The sequence below is a fragment of the Mustela putorius genome, unplaced genomic scaffold, assembly GCF_011764305.1.
Source record: "Mustela putorius furo isolate JIRA1106 unplaced genomic scaffold, ASM1176430v1.1 tig00000127_pilon_pilon_pilon, whole genome shotgun sequence".
In the NCBI taxonomy this organism is placed as follows: domain Eukaryota; kingdom Metazoa; phylum Chordata; class Mammalia; order Carnivora; family Mustelidae; genus Mustela; species Mustela putorius.
The window spans coordinates 2,870,267-2,889,793 of record NW_025421288.1 but is presented as its reverse complement, the minus strand read 5'-3'; the positions used below and the strand labels follow the sequence as shown (position 1 = coordinate 2,889,793).

Sequence of the window (19,527 nt, the reverse complement as noted above, 5' to 3'; positions counted from 1 at the left end):
AGAGAGAGAGATTGAGAGGGAGAGAAGGAAAGGGCAGGGGAAGTAGCAGGCAGAAGGAGAGGCAGGCTCCCTGCTGAATAAGGACCCCAATGTGGGACTTGATCCCAGGACCCTGGGATCATGACCTGAGCCAAAGGCAGACGCTCAACCGACTGGGCCACCCAGGCATCCCCAAAGTCATACCATTTAGAATATAAGCAGAATTACTAAGATTTGGGGGGCCATGGTAGGTTTAAGGACATATTATAGTCAAATCTTAGATAATTAATTTTACATTCTAAATCTTACATAATTTATTTTATATTCTAAACATATGACTTGCTATGATGCATCATGCATGATTTCTAATATAACAGTGTATGATATCTTAAATGAAATGGTTTTCTATCATGGACACTGGACAATATTCCCTGTTTTCCTGATCAGAGTCTCAGTCTCTTTCCCAGATAATGAACATCCCATGCTGGTCTGAGCTGGGCCTGGCTATGCATTCTTACTGACCACCTTGACCTGTGGTTATATGAGATGCAGGTCACAGGGGAAACATCAAACCAAACATAAAATAATCAAATTTTTGGTTGCAACAATGTGGATGGAACTAGAGGCTATTATGCTAAGCAAATTAAGTCACTCAGAGAAAGACAATTATCATATGATCCCACTGATATGTGGAATTTTAGAAATAAGGCAGAGGATCACAGGAAAAGAGAGGAAAAATGAAACAAGGTGAAACCAGAGAGGGAGGCAAACTGTAAGAGACTCTTCAACTTAGGAAACAAAATGAGGGTTGCTGGAGGATTTGGGGGTGGGAGGGATGGCGTGATTGGGTGATGGACATTGTGGAGGGTATGTGCTATGGTGAGTGCTGTGAATTGTGTAAAACTGATGAATCACGGGCCTGTAGCCCTGAAACAAATAATACATTATAGGTTAATTAAAAAATAAAAAAGATGATAGGTAGAAAAACATACAAGTACATTAGATACCTGATTGACAAGGAAGGAGACACGTTTCTCATTAGAGAATGTCCTGTATTAACTAACACAGGAGAATAGGCTATTTGACATGTTTTGCTTTTGTTTTGTTATTAATATACTATTAATATTAGCAGGAAGATTAGAGTTGATTACTTTCTGTTTTTATCTACTGGAATTAGGGTATTATGTTTAAAATTTATTATCAAAAATTCAAAACAAAAAAAAAAGCAAAAAAGCTGAATATCTATCCTTTGTCAGTGGATTTGAAATCGTCTATTTAATATGTCCCATTCTGCAACTGAGCCCAGCAATTGAAGTGAATTCTAAGCCTCAAAATCATTTTGTTTATAGATGGAATCCACAGAACAAAATCCTCTGCAAGGGAATCAGACTCCATTAATGGATTTCATCCTGCTTGGCTTTTCTGATGTTCCTGACCTCCAAGAATTTCTTTTTGGAGTGTTTTTGATCATGTATGTGATTATTCTGATGGGAAATAGCCTCATTATCATAATAACCAAGGTCGATCCCTCCCTCCAGACTCCCATGTATTTTTTCCTTAGGAACTTTTCTTTCTTGGAAATATGCTATGTGTCAGTCACTGCCCCCAGATTATTAACAGATCTTTGGAGACCAAATAGAAGTATTTCCGTTCTGGCCTGTGCTACTCAAATGTATTTCTTTCTGGTGTTTGGATTCACTGAGTGCCTCATTCTGACCACAATGGCTTACGACAGGTATGTTGCTATTTGCAACCCCTTACGCTACCCTCTCATCATGAACAACAGGCTCTGCATCCAACTGGCAGTTAGCTGCTGGGTCACTGGAATTCCAGCACACATAGGGTTCACCTACCTGATCTTCTCTCTACCCTTCTGCAGGTCTAATCATTTGAATCACTTCTTCTGTGACATACCTCCAGTACTTAAGCTTGCCTGTGGGGATACTTTTATGATTGAGATGTTGGTTTATGCCATTGCTCTTCTAGTGGTCACTATTCCTTTTATGTTGATTCTTGGATCTTATGGGAAAATAATCTCAACCATCCTGAAGTTGCCATCAGCCGCTGGGCGAGCCAAGGCATTCTCCACTTGTTCCTCACATCTCATGGTTGTGCTTTTGTTCTTTGGATCAGCCACCACAACGTATTTGAGCCCCAAGTCCAGTAATTTAACAGGAACAGACAAGTTTCTTTCTCTTTTTTACACCATTGTGACGCCAACGTTCAACCCCATGATATATTGTCTGAGAAACAAAGATGTTATGGTGGCACTCAAAAAATTCCTACTGAAATGGATTGTACTATGACTTGGAAATGGATTGTACTATAACTCAAAAACAAAACTTTATAAAACTTGTTTCTTATTTATCACAGTCCCCATATACTCATGCTGGTGCTTCTCTAATTTTTGCTACAACTCTTAATTCTTTTATATAAGTGCTATCATTCTTTTTATCTCCTGTGAAATAAATTTGGCTGTTATTTTTAAATATTAAATGAATTTTAAATTTAATTTCCGGTATTGAAATAGTGAAAATAACACATAGAGGTTATTAAAAGTTGCTATTGTTGCTCTTTTTTAGGATTATTCATTTTTATATCTCCAGCCCTGACATACTATATGAAAAATAACAGACATCTAATTAACTTTGTTAGATTGAAAGGATGATTAATAACAAAGGCTAAACTACTGATATTTTATCTGCTCATGAACAACAATTGCATTAGAATCATCAGGTGGCGTCACATAAAGAAAGGAAGGATATGAATCTAATAGCAGTGAGTAGGGTTGATGTGTTACAGAATTGATTTTTATTGGTGATTCATCAGCGAATTCCCTAAAACTAAATTCACATATGAAAAAGGGGGGCACATTATCTCTCTGTTCCAGAATCCAGTCTTAGTCTACAATACTAGCTAATCCCCTATAATTTTATTATGTTAATTAGGAGACTTGGTTGTAAATTCAATATAGATATATAGATTGTAAATGTATATAGAGGACACAAGTGGGGGCAGATAAAAGTATTTGAGTCATTGAAACAAATTTTTTGTAGAATGTTTGTTCTGGGCTGTGTAAGTTACTTGTCTTACCTCTTCCTCCCTTCTTGAAAGAGAAATCAGCAATTTCCCTTCTTTCTCTCTTTCTTTCTCTTTCTTTCTTTCTTTCTCAGAGGAGGCTCTCCACTGAGCAGGGAGCCCCAAGCAGGACTCAATCCCAGGACTCTGGGGATTATGACCTGTGCTGAAGGCAGCCACTTTAGGGACTGAGCCACCCAGGTACCCCTCTTTTCCTTTCTTTAAAATAAATTTTATAGTGTCTTAATGACAAAGAAATAACTGTGCAGAAAGACAGGAAAGAGTAAATTTGAACATTAAAGAAACAAAATCTGGGACGCCTGAGTGGCTTAGTTAGTTAAGCATCTGCCTTTGGCTCAGGTCATGATCTCAGAGTCCTAGGATCCAGCCCCACATCTGGCTCTCTGCTCAGTGGGGGGGTCTGTTTCTCCCTCTTCCTCTCCCTCTGTGATCTCACTTTCTCTCAGATAAATAAATACAATCTTTTAAAAAGATAAAAAAAGAAAGAAACAAAATTTTATAAAACAGTACCATTCCACAACCATTTCTTCTACAAGATCCTGAATTTTGTAAACTTCTGGCACCAATGATTCTAGGCCCTTGGGTACTCCCACCAGGATTCCCATCATATTCTTTTCAAAATAAAGAGTACCTTTACTCCCCTCCACCTTCTGCTTCCCCCTGCTACATTTATCATCAGAGTCCTGTAGAAGGAAGAGAGAGTACATATAACACAACTTCTCTGCAATTTTCCCCGGCATAAAACCTCAACTTAAAATAGAAAAATGAAAAAAAAAACCATATATATTTAAGAAATAATTATCAAGGTCATAATAGTGTTCAATTGTAACAAAAAAACGTTATCTCTGAGAAAGAAAAAAAAACATATCCTAAGAAAATAGATCTTAGAGATGTTCTTAACTTCCATGTGAAAGTGCTACCAAAACAAAACAAATATCAGAGGACCTTTCATTTTTATTTTTTATCAATGTCAACTCTAGAACTGCCTCCTCCCCCAATAAGATTGGAGTTGTCTATCGTGTTTGGAATATTAAAATTCTGCAAGATGTTTGTAGCCGCAGAAGAAAGGATGGGTATCGGGGTGCACAGGGCTGGTATTCTAAACTTTGCATTCAGTCAATATATGAACATCAGAATTTCATTTCTTTCTAAAATGTGTGGCTTTACCATGTTGTTGTATTAGACACTATGTATGGAATACCAGTCTGAGAAGGTTGAAAGAAATAGGAATATTCTAGAAAAGCTATTGAAAAGAGCAAAACCCGTGTGGGGTCTGGAGAATGTCCCTAGTCCTATGAATGCCATGGAGAAAGGTGGGGTTTCTAGCTTCAGCCTGACTTCCTGAATGAGGAGACCAGCCTGACCAGAGGGGAGTCCCAGGTGAGGATGAGCTCTTTAGCTGCAAATTTTGGGGCAGACAGAACATTAACTTATAGGCATTTTTTATCTCAGCTGACTCCGCAGAGCAAGTAGTACTAATCTGAAGCATTTGAACTGAGAAAGGCCTTTAAAATTTTCTGATGGAATATGTCAAAGCAGGTCAGGAGGTTGTGGTCATTTATCTTTGGAATACCTCTTGTGAAGGCAACATTTAGAACATGTTTCTGGAGTGAAGTCGGGAACTCTCTGGACATGGTGTCCTACCAAGCTTCCTGTACAGGCACACCTCTCTTTAGGTCCTTTGCTTTGTTGGGCTTCTCAAGGCACTGCCTTTATACCAGTTGAAGGTTTGTGGCCACCCTGTACTGAGAAAGCCTTTTGGAGCCATTTTTCCAATAGCCTTTGTCCACTTCATGTCTCTGTATCATATTTAGTAACTCTTGCAATATTTAAACTTTTTTTTTCACCATTATTACAAATGTTATGGGGCTCTGTGATCTGATCTTTGATGTTACATTTGTAATTTGGGGGATGCTGTGACCTGTATGCCTATAAGACAGTGAACTTCATCAAATAAATGTTGTGTGTGCTCAGACTGCTTCACTGACCAGCTGTTCCCCTGTTTCTCATCCTCTTTTCAGGCCTCCCTATCCCCTGAAACAGCAATATTGAAATTAGGTCAATTAAAAACCCTACAATGGCCTCTAAGTATTCAGTTGAAAGATGGAGTCCCCCAACTCTCACTTTAAATAACAAGCTAGCAATGATTAAGTTCAGTGAGGAAGGCATGGTCAATGCCAAAATAGGCTGATGGGTAGGCGTCTCGCACCAAACAGCTGAGTTGTAAATGCAGAAGAAAAGTCCTTGAAGGAAATTAAAAGTGTTTCTCTGGCGAACATACAAATAAATGATAAAAAAGTGAAAGAGCCTTCCTCCCAATGTGGAGAAAGTTTGAGTTTTCGGGATAGATGATCAAAGCAGCTGTAACACTCCCTTACCCAGAGCTAGACCCTGACTCTCTTCAATTCTGCGAAGGCTGAGAGAAGTGAAGCTGCAGAAGGAAAGTCTGAAGCTAGTAGAGGCTTGTTCATGAGACTTAAGAAAGAAAATGTCTCCATAACATCAAAGTGAAAGGTGAAGAGGTAGCTGCTGAGAGAGAAGCTGCAGCAAGTTATCCACAAGATCTAGCTATGATGTTAATGACCGTGACCTCACTCAACAACAGATTTTCTTTTTTTTTTTTTATTTTATTTATTTATTTGACACACAGAGATCACAAGTAGGCAGAGAGGCAGGCAGAGAGAGAGAGGAGGAAGCAGGTTCCCTGTTGAGCAGAGAGCCCGATGCAGGGCTCGATCCCAGGACCCTGGGATCATGACCTGAGCCGAAGCAGAGGCTTTAACCCAATGAGCCACCCAGGCGCCCCAAAAACAGATTTTCAATGTGGATGAATCAGCCTTCCATTGAAAGAAGATGCCATCTAGGACTTTCATGGCTAGAGAGAAGTCAATGCCTGGCTTCCAAGCTTCAAAGGGCAGACTGCCTTTCTTGTTCGGGGTGAATGTAGCTGGTGACTTTAAGTTGAGCCAATCCTCTTTACCCTTCTGAAAGTCCTAGGATCCTTAAGAATCATGCTAAATCTACTTTGCCTCTCTTTAAATGGAACAACAAAGCCTAGATGACAGCACATCTATTTATAACATGGTTTTTACTGAATACTTTAAGCCCACAGTTGAGACCTACTATTCAGAAAGAAAAGATTCCTTTCAAAACATGACTGCTCATTGTCAATGCATCTGATCATCCAGGAGCTCTGACAGAGATGGGCAAGATTAATGTTGTTCTTGTGCCTGCTAACACAACATCCATTCTGCAGCTCATGGGTCAGGTAGGAACGACAACTTTCAAGTTTTATTATTTAAGAAATGTGGTTTGTAAAGATAAAGTTGTCATACATCATGATTGCTCTGATGGATCTGGACAAAATAAACTGAAAAGCTTTCTAGAAAAGATTCACCATTCCCAATGCCTTTAGTGCAGGAAGTACCAGGATTCAAGACTTTAGTGAAGGAAGGAACGCACCTGTGGTGGAAATAGCAAGAGAGGCAGAATTAGAAGGGCAGCGTGAACATGTCATTAAATCACAACAAACTCATGATCAAACTAAGAATGAGGAAATGCTTTGTGTGGATGAACAAAGAATGTGGTCTTTTGAAATGGAAGCTACTCCTGGTGAAGCTGTAAAGATTGTTGAATTGACAACAAGGAATTTAGAATTCTAAATAGTAGTACATGAACTTTAGTGATAAAGCAGCAGCAGGTTTTTGTGAGAATTAACTCCAATTTGGAAGCTTCCACTGTGGGTAAAATGCTACCAAACAGCATCATCTGCTACAGAGAAATCCGTCATGAAAGGAAGAGTCAATCAATGCAGCAAACTTCATTGTTGTCTTATTTTAAGATACTGCCACAGCCGCCGCCCCTCCTTCATCACCCACTATCCTGATCAGTCAGCAGCTGTCAACACAGAGGCGAGACCCTCCACCAGCAAAAAGATTATAACTTGTTGAAAGTTGAGATGATGTTTCATATTTTTTTAGAAATAAAGTATTTTTAACTTGAGGTAGAACATTGTTTTTTAGACAAATGATATTGCACACTCAAGCTACAGTATAGTACAAATATAACTTTTATAGGACTGAAATCTCCCCCCTCTCAAAAAAAAAAAAAAAACTCATTTGACTTACTTAATTGTGATATTCTCTTCATTACAGTGATCTGGAAGTAGATCCACATTGTCTCCGAGGTGTGTCTCTAATCAACTTTGGAGGTGATATATCCTTACAGAGCAAATAAGGCCTTTCAAAAGCAGAGCTAAAGGTGTGTATGGAAGAGACTGTCTTCTGTGCCTTGGTTCTCAGGCCCAGGCCCTGAGGAGTGGTGCCATCTGTAGTGGCATGCTGGCATGGTGGAGAAGGGCCAAAGCTGAGTCTGAACCAAGCATGTAGAGATACCTGTCAAGATGGGTTGAGGTTTAGTTGTGTCAAGACCCAAGTCTGTCATCTGGTTATATCTTACCCTGAATTGTTCATGTCTTTTGTTATTCTTGAGGTTAAGTATAATTTTGATTAATGCTAAAGCCTGGTCTCTGTGTTCTATGTAGAAGTAAAAGTGCATTCAATGTTCATCTTCTGAATGAAATAATAAAGGTGGGAGAAATACATTCTCACAAAGTATACGGTAATGTCAGGCGCGCCTGGGTGGCTCAGTGGGTTAAGCCTCTGCCTTCAGCTCAGGTCATGACCCCAGGACCCTGGGATCGAGCCCCACATCAGGTTCTCTGCTCAGCCTGGAGCCTGCTCCCCTTCCTCTCTCTCTCTGCTTGCCTCTCTGCCTACTTGTGATTTCTGTCTATAAAATAAATAAATAAATAAAATTAAAAAAAAAAAAAAGATATGATAATGTCACCAGGCACTTGAACACACTCTCTGTGGACCCAGAGTCAGGCTGGGATCAGATTGCTGCCAACACACAGATTCAAGGTTAGAGCAGAGTGTTTGATCTGGAATCAGATGCGAATGACTCCTTGAAAAGTGAATTGGGATTATGTGAGTGGTGGTTTTGCTATGAATGAAGTGATATTTGCTCAAGTTAGTCAGATAAAAGTATAATGTTTACTTACAATTGCAACTATGGGTGCCTATCCAATCTGAGTTATATGGAGATGAAAGATAATACTATATAACCTAATGTAAAGTTGACATGCATATGTGTCTCCATGAGTATGTATGTGTATATGTGCCTGTAAATAAACCTAATAAATGTACGTTGAAATCTTATCCCCTAATACTTCATAATATAACTGTATATGGAGACAGGGTCTTTGAGGAGTAATTAGCTTCAAATGATGTTGTATCCAATATGACTATTTACCTTGTAAGAAGAAGAGATTAAGATGCTGACATGAGAAAAAAAGATCACTTAAAGACAAAGAATGAAGACTACCATCTACAAATGTAGAAGGGAGGTCTTAGGAGAAATCAACCCTGGCATCATCTTGATCTTAGGCTTCTCGTATCCAGAAGAGAAAGAAAATAAAAAATTTGTTGTTTAAGCAACCTGTCTGTGGTACCTTTGTGATGGTGGCCCTAGCAAACCAGTACTACCAGCATCAGCATGATATTTTATATGCATGCATGTTTATGTGCATATATAATTAAGGAGAGCTAACCATAAAAATAAAACAGCTGATTACTTTTATAAAATGGGTTTATTCAAGAGTAGCAGAGAATTGCACTTTGGGCTATGCAGGCTATGTAAAAACATTGGCAAATCCAGATAACAAAAGAGAGGAGTTCTTCTTTTATAGAGGAAGTGGGGAGCTGGGAAGGATTGTTATAAGCAAAAGTCTATTGGATTAAATTGAGATTTCCAAGAACAGTGGTTTTGCATTGGCTGGGTGTGACAGTCTCTCACCGGCTGGGCTGTTGCAGGGGAGGAGGAAACCTCTCTTCCTCTTGCTAGGATTAGTAAAGTGTGAAATTCTTTCTGCTGGGAATACAAGATCCATCTCTTCCCATTTGTTCTGTTGCTGACCACAAGTGGTAGGGTGTAATGCTCCTCTTCCTGGCCTCATCACTCCATCTTAGATGGGTTTCCCTTTATTCAGTCCAGAGAAGCAAAAGGATGACACAATTTCTGCATGTGTAAAAACTCCATTGGCAATGAGTTGACTCTGATCTTTACTTAAAAATGTCCATTATGAATAGAAAGACACCAATAAATGAAAACAAAACAATTTATTCATAGTGTTTTGATATGAAGACAATTACATCAGTCTTAATTTCTTTCAATTTGATGCTTACCGTGAAAAGCATACTTTATGGGCAAACCAGTTTTTACCAAATACTCTTTTCATTGCGTCTTTCACGTCTTTGTTCCTCAAACTATAGATGATGGGATTCAGCATGGGAATCACAATTGTGTAAAATACTGATACTATCATATCATGATCCAAGGCGTAGCTGGAATTAGGTCTCACGTACATGAAGAGAACTGTACCATGAAAAATTGACACCCCAGTTAGGTGAGAGCCACATGTAGAGAAGACTTTCCGCCTCCCTTCAGCAGAATGCATCCTCAGAATGGCCAACAGAATGAAACCATAAGAGACCAGGACTATCACGATTGTGGATATCTCAATAGATCCGGCAAAGTAGAAGACTAGAAGCTGGTTTATGTGGGTGTCAGAACAAGAAATGGCCAGGAGAGGAGGGATGTCACAAAAGACATGCTTAATTTCATTGGATGCACAGAAGGATAGAGTAAAAGTAGCCACAGTGTGTAAAGTACCATGCAGGATACCAGCAACATAGCAGGAAATTATGAGGGGCACGTAGACTCTGGGGGACATTCTAACAGAATACAGGAGAGGGTTGTAGATTGCCTCGTAGCGATCATATGCCATTGCAGCTAAAATAAAGCATTCCGTGGTCCCGAAAGTAATAAAGAGAAACATCTCTGCTGCACATCCAAGAAATGAAATGGTTTTATCCTCTGATAAGAAATTGACTAACATTTTGGGGGTAACAGCTGAGGAATAGCAGGCATCCAGAAATGATAACACACTCAGAAAATAGTACATGGGGTTGTGGAGCCGCGAATCCCCAATGACTAGTATAACCATTCCCAAATTTCCTACCAGAGTGAAAAGATAGATTGCTAGAAATAGTAAAAATAGGAACACTTGCAGCTTAAAATCATCTGTGAAGCCCATCAAAATAAATGTGGTGACTTGAGTCACATTTTCCATCTGAATCCTGTAAAACTGTAAATCTGACGGCACGGCCGACATTTCGATTTTTATTTATAGGTTTTAAAAACAATTTTCTTTGAATATATAATCTACTCAGTCATATCCTCATAACCATCTCTTACAAGGACGTGTGGATACCTTTGGTCCTGAAGGGATAGGCAGAGATGAAAACATGTGGTCCAAGTGGATGCATTACCCTGTATGAACAGATTAAATACATTATTTGATTTCATTGTTGTCCAAATTTACTATTTGAAAAATAGTGGCACCTTACGTGATTTAACTTCCAGTTTATTTTCCATTAAATTTAATACCTCTTGTTTTCATATTACATCATCTTCACATTCAGAAAGACACTTAAATATAGGAGTTTTTGAATACAAAATTATGTAATAGAAAATAGACATCTGAGTCCTAATCCTAGCTATTCCATGGTGCATGGAATGCCTTTCCTTAATGTCTGTAATTGGTGAAATGAGAGCAAATACACTTACATCACAAGATTGGATTGGGTTTACATGAAAAATCAGTGTGAAAATTATTTAATTTCTAAGTTTTCCAGATTGCTAAGAAAAGAGACTTATTTTTCAACTTATCATATGGGGCAGCCTTTTCCAACCAAACTGTTTTATGTCTGTTTTCCTGGCTATTGTGTCATTTCATTAGCATTTCTTGAGAACAGTAATTAACAGAACCAAAGACCTTATGAAACTAGAAGGACCTTGTTTGCAAACAAGAACAGAGCACTGTTTTTTTTGTGTGTTTGTTTTCTTCTTATTTCTTAAAACACACAACAGTAAGTTGCCCTTGCTTGACCTGTTTATTATTGTCACTGTTTATTTTACTGTTATTGTTTTTCAAATTTTAACTTAGTATTAATTCAAGATTTTTCTCTGCACATATAGTCATCATCCCTGAAAAGTCCTTGGGTATGTTTTCAGATACGTTTCTATGAAAGATAATTCATGGTCACTCCTCTTCTAGGTTACAGTTGCTTATAGACTTTCTATATTTACTATAAAATAAATTTCAACTGGTAATAGACAATAAAACTGCTTATAGAAGTGATCACTAAAACAATAAAATCCTTACATAAGCACAACATAGTGTAATAATTATTGCTCTTTCTGTGCTGTCAGACTGTCTTTTACTCAGTGGAGCATGAAGAAAGGAAAGTGTATAACAAACAGAATGTTGAGGTGTCACTAGTATCTGAACTGAAAGCCTCCAACTCTGAAACATAATTAAATATTGGACCTACCATATTTAGAAACAAGACTCTAGCATGGTGAATCCTGTTTTTCCTCAGTATGTCAAAGACCAGTATTTATAAAGGAGTGGAAAATCTGTAGTGCATAGACTGTGTTGAATTCAGTGAGTAGCAATGATTTATATTCCTAACATGAAACATAGTTTATTTTTGTAATACTGAGACACTGTACATCAAGGATAGAATGAGCAAATCAGCTTAAAACTATTATTAGAAAGAGAAGAAATCCACATTTCTTTATTTTCTCTCAAAAATTTCTCCCAGATTCATGTGGAAATTTTTCTAAATATATAGAACAAATAGCTTTTTAAATATGAGATTACCAAACCAAAAAAAAAAAATGTTTATCTGATCCTCAGAGAATTACAGAGCCATAAAAGGTAATTAAGCTAAATATTGACATCTGTGTCAATTCTGATAATTCATACTTTACTCATGAGAACACATGCACACATAAATGCTTTTTTAAAAAAATGTAGCTTAGTATAAATGGTTATGTGAATGAAATAACTTATAAAACCATCAACTAGAAACATTAAAACGTATTAATGTATTATTTGTTTAACCATCAAAACATACATTTATATTTAAACAAGTTTTTTGTTTTCTCTTTCTCTTTCCAGAATTTATGTATTGCATACAAAAACACTTACTAAGAAGAATCAGATACAAAATGGGAATCAAGCAGATAGAAAGAACCAGAGTGAAAAGAAATGAAAATATACAAGCAAATTTTAAAAACTGGACTAATAGGTGGTCTACTTAAGGAATCCATTAAGAAAATACATGTGGACTGGCATACATATGGGAAATTCCAGCCTCAGTATAATTCTAATCTTTACTTAACTGATGTGTCTCAGGTAGCACACCTGTGGAAGATAAAGAACATTACACTTCGAGTCTAAAACTTTGTATTTAAATCTCAGACTTACACCTGATATGACCGGGGAATACTAACTTTATCATCCTAACCAAAGAATAAGTAAGATGGACCAAAATTTTTGTGCATTTCTTGTTCAGCTACGTGAATATCATGTGATTGCAGAGTGCTTTATATGACATGCACTGAAATATGTTTTAGTAAAGGGATTGTTATATGTGAGGGATACATACATATGATATATTACTTCCAGATTTTATTTAACTACAGCAAAATAAATAGGGAGTTATAAAATCAATTTATCATCCAAGCATTGAGCAATGAAAGATCCCAAGTGTTTCTTCTTTTATTAGTCATATGTGTGTTATATGACACTTACATATTAAAATACCATTCTCATGAGACTAAATCCAGTGGATCCCAATATTGTATGGTATCAGATATCTTAACAATGCATCTAGGTCACTGCATGTCTGGGCATTTCAATAAAATAATGGTATGTTTATTTAAATCCTCATCATCATTTTATCCATAATAATTTCTCATAACTCTTGATATCTGATCATATGTGTAGGACAGGAAGGTAGTTTATGAATAAAGGTAAATGTTACGCTAAATAATGCCCCATTAGAGAAATTATGTAGACACAAAATATGAGGTTCATTTATTTCATCCAAGATGGCTCTTTAAACAGGACTTTCTGTCAAATATTTAAAGAAATTAAAACTCATTGTTTTTATCTAGCTGATTTTGCTTTGAGACAGAAGCTTGAAAGGCAAAAATATAGATCCCAAACTAAAGTCAAATGAGTTCCTCAGTCCTAACACAGTTAGAAACAGACCGTATGGACACCCATGAGAAGTCTACTATAAACACTAAGCTTGAGAAGAAACCAAACTATGATGGCAACTACCACAAATTATAAAGTGGTCAAGAGAGGTTAGTGATTTTGTGTATTTCATCTAATACAACCTACAAAGTAAATAATTTGGATCCTTTTATAGATGAGAACACTATGGACCAGTGAGAATCGTAAATTAATGTAACCCACACAATAAATTACTAATGGAGGATTAAAGTCTAGGAGTCTTGGTCACACATTTTAAGCTACTTCCACTTGTCCACTTTGCAGACTCTTTGTGACATGTTCTAATTCCGGAAATGCTATCCCCTAGAATCAATACAATATAACATCTACGTGTATTTGAATTTCTTTAAGAAATCAGCAAGCTTGAGTACACTGTGATGTTAAAGCACACAAAATAAAAATCTGCAGTGGCTTGTAGATCAACTAGCTAACTAATAAAATAAATTTGAAGTTGATTTATGATCCCCAAATGGCATATACTCAATGGCTGCCTGATAATTAATTTTTCCCCTTTAAAAATTTCCCAAATTTTAAATATAGTCATTTATTTCTATTATCTTCATTCTCACTGTTACCTCCCATCAAACAAATTAAAGCAATTTTCTAATTTATAGCTCTAGTGACCTAAGTATAATGGAAGCATTATACTGGAAGCAGTATATGGAAGCAGTTCCCCTACTATGTTCCCTGGAATACAATCATTCAATTCTTAATTCAACAGTGAGTTGACTAGAATTTTCTATCTCAGATCTATATTTAAAATGTAGAATCTAGTTTGACGTTTAAGGTCATAGCTTCTAAAATATTTTATAAGTGATAAAAATCCTTTCCTCTTACCTGTGGAAGTGAACTGCTCACTTGGCTAAGGTACTCTATAAATATTAGGCTTTTGGACTTGTATGCAAGGTTCTCAAGCTTTTCTTGAAGTCCACAACAATGCCCCGAGGACAAAACACAGTAGTTCTCTTCTGGGACAGAGAAGTAACAAGATGACTTAATTCTTTTCCATAATGAGTAAGTGACTAGTTCTGGAGTAATTAACTACATGAGAAAAATGGTTACATGGTGCACTTTGGCTTCTGGAATAACCTGATCCTTAATGGAAAAAAAAATATGCATAAGGCTGGAATAGAAATCTAATGCAGCACAATGTATCTTGATTCTGATATTAAATAAGTATGTACCATTGGATTGATGACTTAATTCTCTGAAAATCCAGCTTCCTCTTCCTGGGAATAACACCTGTTTAATTCTTTCAAAATTCTGTAAGCATGTACATAATGAAATAATATGAAAAGTGTAACCTAGAACACTCTTCAAAATCACTTAATAAAGCTTACCATACTTATTTAACTTTTAAAGAGCTATACATCTAAGTGGTACAAGAGATGAAGTTAAGTTCATTGAAAGTATAACAGAGGATATGGGATATAAATACATGAATAGAAAGTATGGACAGGAGATACGGTGCACCGTTAAGACCATATTATATTTTACATAGTATGACATTAGAATATTAGAGATCTGGCAGAGATAAATGTCAAATGGTTTGCATTGTATATGGTTTTGTGTTGTCATTGGGATCCCATATACTAATCTATATATTAGTAACTACTTATGTCTTTATTTTTTTTTAATTGTAAACAATACATGGATGCCTGAACTGTACACTCAGAAATTCTAAATTAGTAGTTAAAGAATGTTGAACATAGAATCTGGGTGAAAAAGAAGAAAGAGAGAAAGAAAGAAAGGGAGAAAGGGAGGAAAAAAGAAAGAGGGAGAGGGAGAAGAAAGAAAGGAAGACAAAGAAGAAGGAAAGAAGGGAGGAAGGAAGAAAAGAGTGATGTAAGAAAAGGAGGAAGAAAGAAAAGAAAAGAGAAGGAAAGAAAAGAAAAAAAGAAAGAAGGAAAACAAAGCAAAGAGAAGAAAAGAAAGAAAGGAGGGAGAAAAGAAGAGAGGGAGGAAGATATGAAGGAATGAAGAAAAACTTTATAGGCATCCCAGCTGAGAAGATGGTATTTGTAGCCAGTCCAATTATGAACGAAGGATCTATTCATTAAATGCAATTCCAAATTATCCACACATTCAATGTAACACTAATTAAAATTAACAACCATTTCTGCAGAAGTTGACAGGGTGATTTCAAAGGAATTAAGGTAGTCAAAACAATTTTGAAATAGTACAATAGTGTTAGAAGGATTCACATGAGTTCATCAAGATTTACTACAAAGCTAAAATAATAAAGAGTATGGCATGGGTGAAAAGTTAGGTCTTCAAAATTTCATTCACAGAATATAATCAATTAACTTTTGACAGTTTCTAAGGAAATCCTTGGAGAAAGATAGTCTTAAAAAAATCATTTTGGGGCACCTGGGTGGCTCAGTGGGTTAAGCCGCTGCCTTCGGCTCAGGTCATGATCTCGGGGTCCTGGGATCGAGGTCTACATAGGGCTCTCTGCTCAGCAGGGAGCCTGCTTCCTCCTCTCTCTCTCTCTCTGCCTGCCTCTCTGCCTACTTGTGATCTCTCTCTGTCAAATAAATAAATAAATAATCTTAAAAAAATCATTTTGGATATGAAGAATACTTACACCATAAAAAAGGAGACAGTGACTCATTCCTTGCACCATATAAAAAAACCTCATCTCAAAATGGATCTTAGACCTTAATATAAAACCTTATTTATAACAATTGTAGAGAGAGGAAAAGATATTTGTGTGACCATGGGTTAGCCACAACTCTGTATATGAAACACAAAAGGAATCAAAGGAAAAGAAAAAATGATAAACTGTCCATTGTAATTAAAATCTTAGCTTAGTAAAAGATACTGTCCTGGGAATGAGCCAGCCACATACTTGTACAAAACATTTGCTAGACAGCTACCTGATAAAGAGCGGGTATATATCTGTATACATCCAGAAGATATAAAGATCCTAATAACTCAATCATATGAAAATAAAAGAAAAATAAACAATAAAAAGAGAACTATTGTGTTTTGTCCTCAAGGCATTGTTGTGGACTTCAAGAAAAGCTTGAGAACCTTGCATACAAGTCCAAAAGCCTAATATTTATAGAGTACCTTAGCCAAGTGAGCAGTTCACTTCCACAGGTAAGAGGAAAGGATTTTTATCACTTATAAAATATTTTAGAAGCTATGACCTTAAACGTCAAACTAGATTCTACATTTTAAATATAGATCTGAGATAGAAAATTCTAGTCAACTCACTGTTGAATTAAGAATTGAATGATTGTATTCCAGGGAACATAGTAGGGGAACTGCTTCCATATACTGCTTCCAGTATAATGCTTCCATTATACTTAGGTCACTAGAGCTATAAATTAGAAAATTGCTTTAATTTGTTTGATGGGAGGTAACAGTGAGAATGAAGATAATAGAAATAATTGACTATATTTAAAATTTGGGAAATTTATTAAGTGGAAAAATTAATTATCAGCCAGCCATTGAGTATATGCCATTTGGGGATCATAAATCAACTTCAAATTTATTTTATTAGTTAGCTAGTTGATCTACAAGCCACTGCAGGTTTTTATTTTGTGTGCTTTAACATCACACCCAAGACAAAAGAAAACATAGTTCACACAAAGTCCTTATTGCAATATTTATAACAGCTTTATTCAATTTATTCCAATGCTAGAAATGATCCAAATCTCCATCAACTAGTGAATGGGAAAACTGTGTACATCCATTATCCTTACTCATACCTGAGCTTGTAGCTTTGTGCTGGATTTCTGATATATTCACTGTATTTCTGCTGCCCATAGAAACTAATTTTTTTCATCAAATCTCATATTTAGTGAGCTAGTCTTTTCTCCACAACAAAAAATGCACTGGTAATTCATCTTTCTTAATTAATAGTTGATGTCCCAATACTATTTCCCTAAGAAAAATTATTGTGGATATCCTTGTTCCTTCCCCCTCTGTCATGTACTTTATATTTGTTTCAAAAAATACATCAACTGCAGGGTCATAAGGAAGCTCTATTTTTAATTTCTTGAGGAATCTCTATACTGTTCTCCGAAGTGGCTGCACCAACTTACATTCCCACCAACAGTGGAAGAGGGTTCCCCTTTCTCCACATCCTCTCCAACACATGTTGTTTCCTGTCTTGTTAATTTTGGCCATTCTAACTGGTGTAAGGTGATATCTCAATGTGGTTTTAATTTGAATCTCCCTGATGGCTAGTGATGATGAACATTTTTTCATGTGTGTGATAGCCATTTGTATGTCTTCATTGGAGAAGTGTCTATTCATATCTTCTGCCCATTTTTTGATATGATTATCTGTTTTGTGTGTGTTGAGTTTGAGGAGTTCTTTATAGATCCTGGATATCAATCTTTTGTCTGTACTGTCGTTTGCAAATATCTTCTTGGGAGAAGAAGATATGGGTTGTCTCTCTGTGGGTTGCCTCTTTGTTTTGTTGACTGTTTCCTTTGCTGTGCAAAAGCTTTTGATCCTGATGAAGTCCCAAAATGTAGGAATGCAAGTTGGTGCAGCCACTTTGGAGAACAGTGTGGAGATTCCTCAAGAAATTAAAAATAGAGCTTCCCTATGACCCTGCAATTGCACTACTGGGTATTTACCCCAAAGATACAGATGTAGTGAAAAGAAGGACCATCTGTACCCCAATGTTTATAGCAGCAATGGCCACGATCACCAAACTGTGGAAAGAACCAAGATGCCCTTCAACGAACGAATGGATAAGGAAGATGTGGTCCATATACACTATGGAGTATTATGCTTCCATCAGAAAGGATAAATACCCAACTTTTGTAGCAACATGGATGGGACTGGAAGAGATTATGCTGAGTGAAATAAGTGAAGCAGAGAGAGTCAATTATCATATGGTTTCACTTATTTGTGGAGCATAACAAATAGCATGGAGGACATGGGGAGTTAGAGAGGAGAAGGGAGTTGAGGGAAATTGGAAGGGGAGGTGAACCATGAGAGACTGTGGACTCTGAAAAACAATCTGACCATTTTGAAGGAGTGAGGGTTGGGAGGTTGGGGGAACCAGGTGGTGGGTATTGGAGAGGGCACAGATTGTATGGAGCACTGGGTGTGGTGCAAAAACAATGAATACTGTTATGCTGAAAAAAATAATAAAAATAATAATAAACAAAAAATAAATAAATAAAATAAATAAATAGATAGATAGATAGATATGGTTCCAATATCATTTTACAAATACAATACCAATGAATTAAGACCATGATTTCAGAGCTCAGAATGTTAATATTAACTGATGATCAAATGTCTATATATGGTGCCAATCTAGAGAAATAATGGAAGAAAATTCACCAAGAAAGTTGGTTTTATAAGTTATGGAATGCCTCTGTTCCAGTATTCTATTGCTGCATTTAAAAAAAAACAAACAAAAAAAAAAAACCACAGACTTTTTAACTTAGAGTATTATCACTTTATTGTATGTCATAAATGTAGAGGTTAGCAATTAAGACAGGGGACAGCTGGTGATGATCATTCTATCTCATGTTGCACTGACTGTGGTCACTCAGGGGTACTCAAATGGTGATGGGTCTAATCTACAATGTACAAAATAGCTTGACAAAAATCCAGTTTTGTGTAACTTATATTCTATTGGGGAAAACCAGTTAAATTAAAAGAAACACATTGTTAAGATTATATACAATAATGAAATAAATCAAATACAATCATGTGCATAACAACTGTATTTGCAGTATTTAGCGATGTTTAATTTATTTTGGGTAATCAAAGATTACAAAACATTTTCCCATTGTAACTGGCATTATGCATCTCATTTATCTCACCAATGACACTTTCATCTAGACAGTAGAATCCTACATGTGATTAAGTCTTTAAAAAAGAAAAAAAATAATTAAGTGCGGGTGTAAAAGGTGAAAAAAGGCAGAGTAAAAATTTTTATACTCACTACAATTGTCATAGGACATAAATGTATGTATGCACAGAACACAATCCAGAATCTTCAATGAAATTATTATAGTTTATAAGTGATTTTAACATGTTTGCTGAATACAGACAATAAATAAAAATCAATGTGTTTTTATGAAAAGAAGCAAACATAATTAGATATTTAAAATGTACAAAAACCACTGTGCAAATAAGATCAAATATGTCAAATACTTGAATATTAAAATTCTAATAAAAATGTGTGGAAAGTCTATCCAATAAACTATAAAATAATTTGAAGGAATTGAAAGAAAAATAAATAAAAGGATATT

The 19,527-nt window shown here is 36.2% G+C and overlaps 2 protein-coding genes across 2 annotated transcripts; one reads left to right on the top strand and one right to left on the bottom strand.

Moving 5' to 3' along the window:
• The first annotated feature begins 1,328 nt into the window (after nt 1-1,328).
• LOC101684715 (olfactory receptor 10AG1-like) lies at nt 1,329-2,285 on the top strand. Its single transcript, XM_004781690.2, has one exon. The coding sequence runs from the start codon at nt 1,329-1,331 to the stop codon at nt 2,283-2,285; it is 957 nt and encodes a 318-aa protein (XP_004781747.2).
• Nucleotides 2,286-9,319: 7,034 nt separating this feature from the next.
• On the bottom strand, nt 9,320-10,312 carry LOC101685011 (olfactory receptor 5T1-like). Its single transcript, XM_004781691.2, has one exon. It carries the CDS (start codon nt 10,310-10,312, stop codon nt 9,320-9,322), a length of 993 nt encoding a protein of 330 aa, XP_004781748.1.
• Between the last annotated feature and the right edge of the window lie 9,215 nt (nt 10,313-19,527).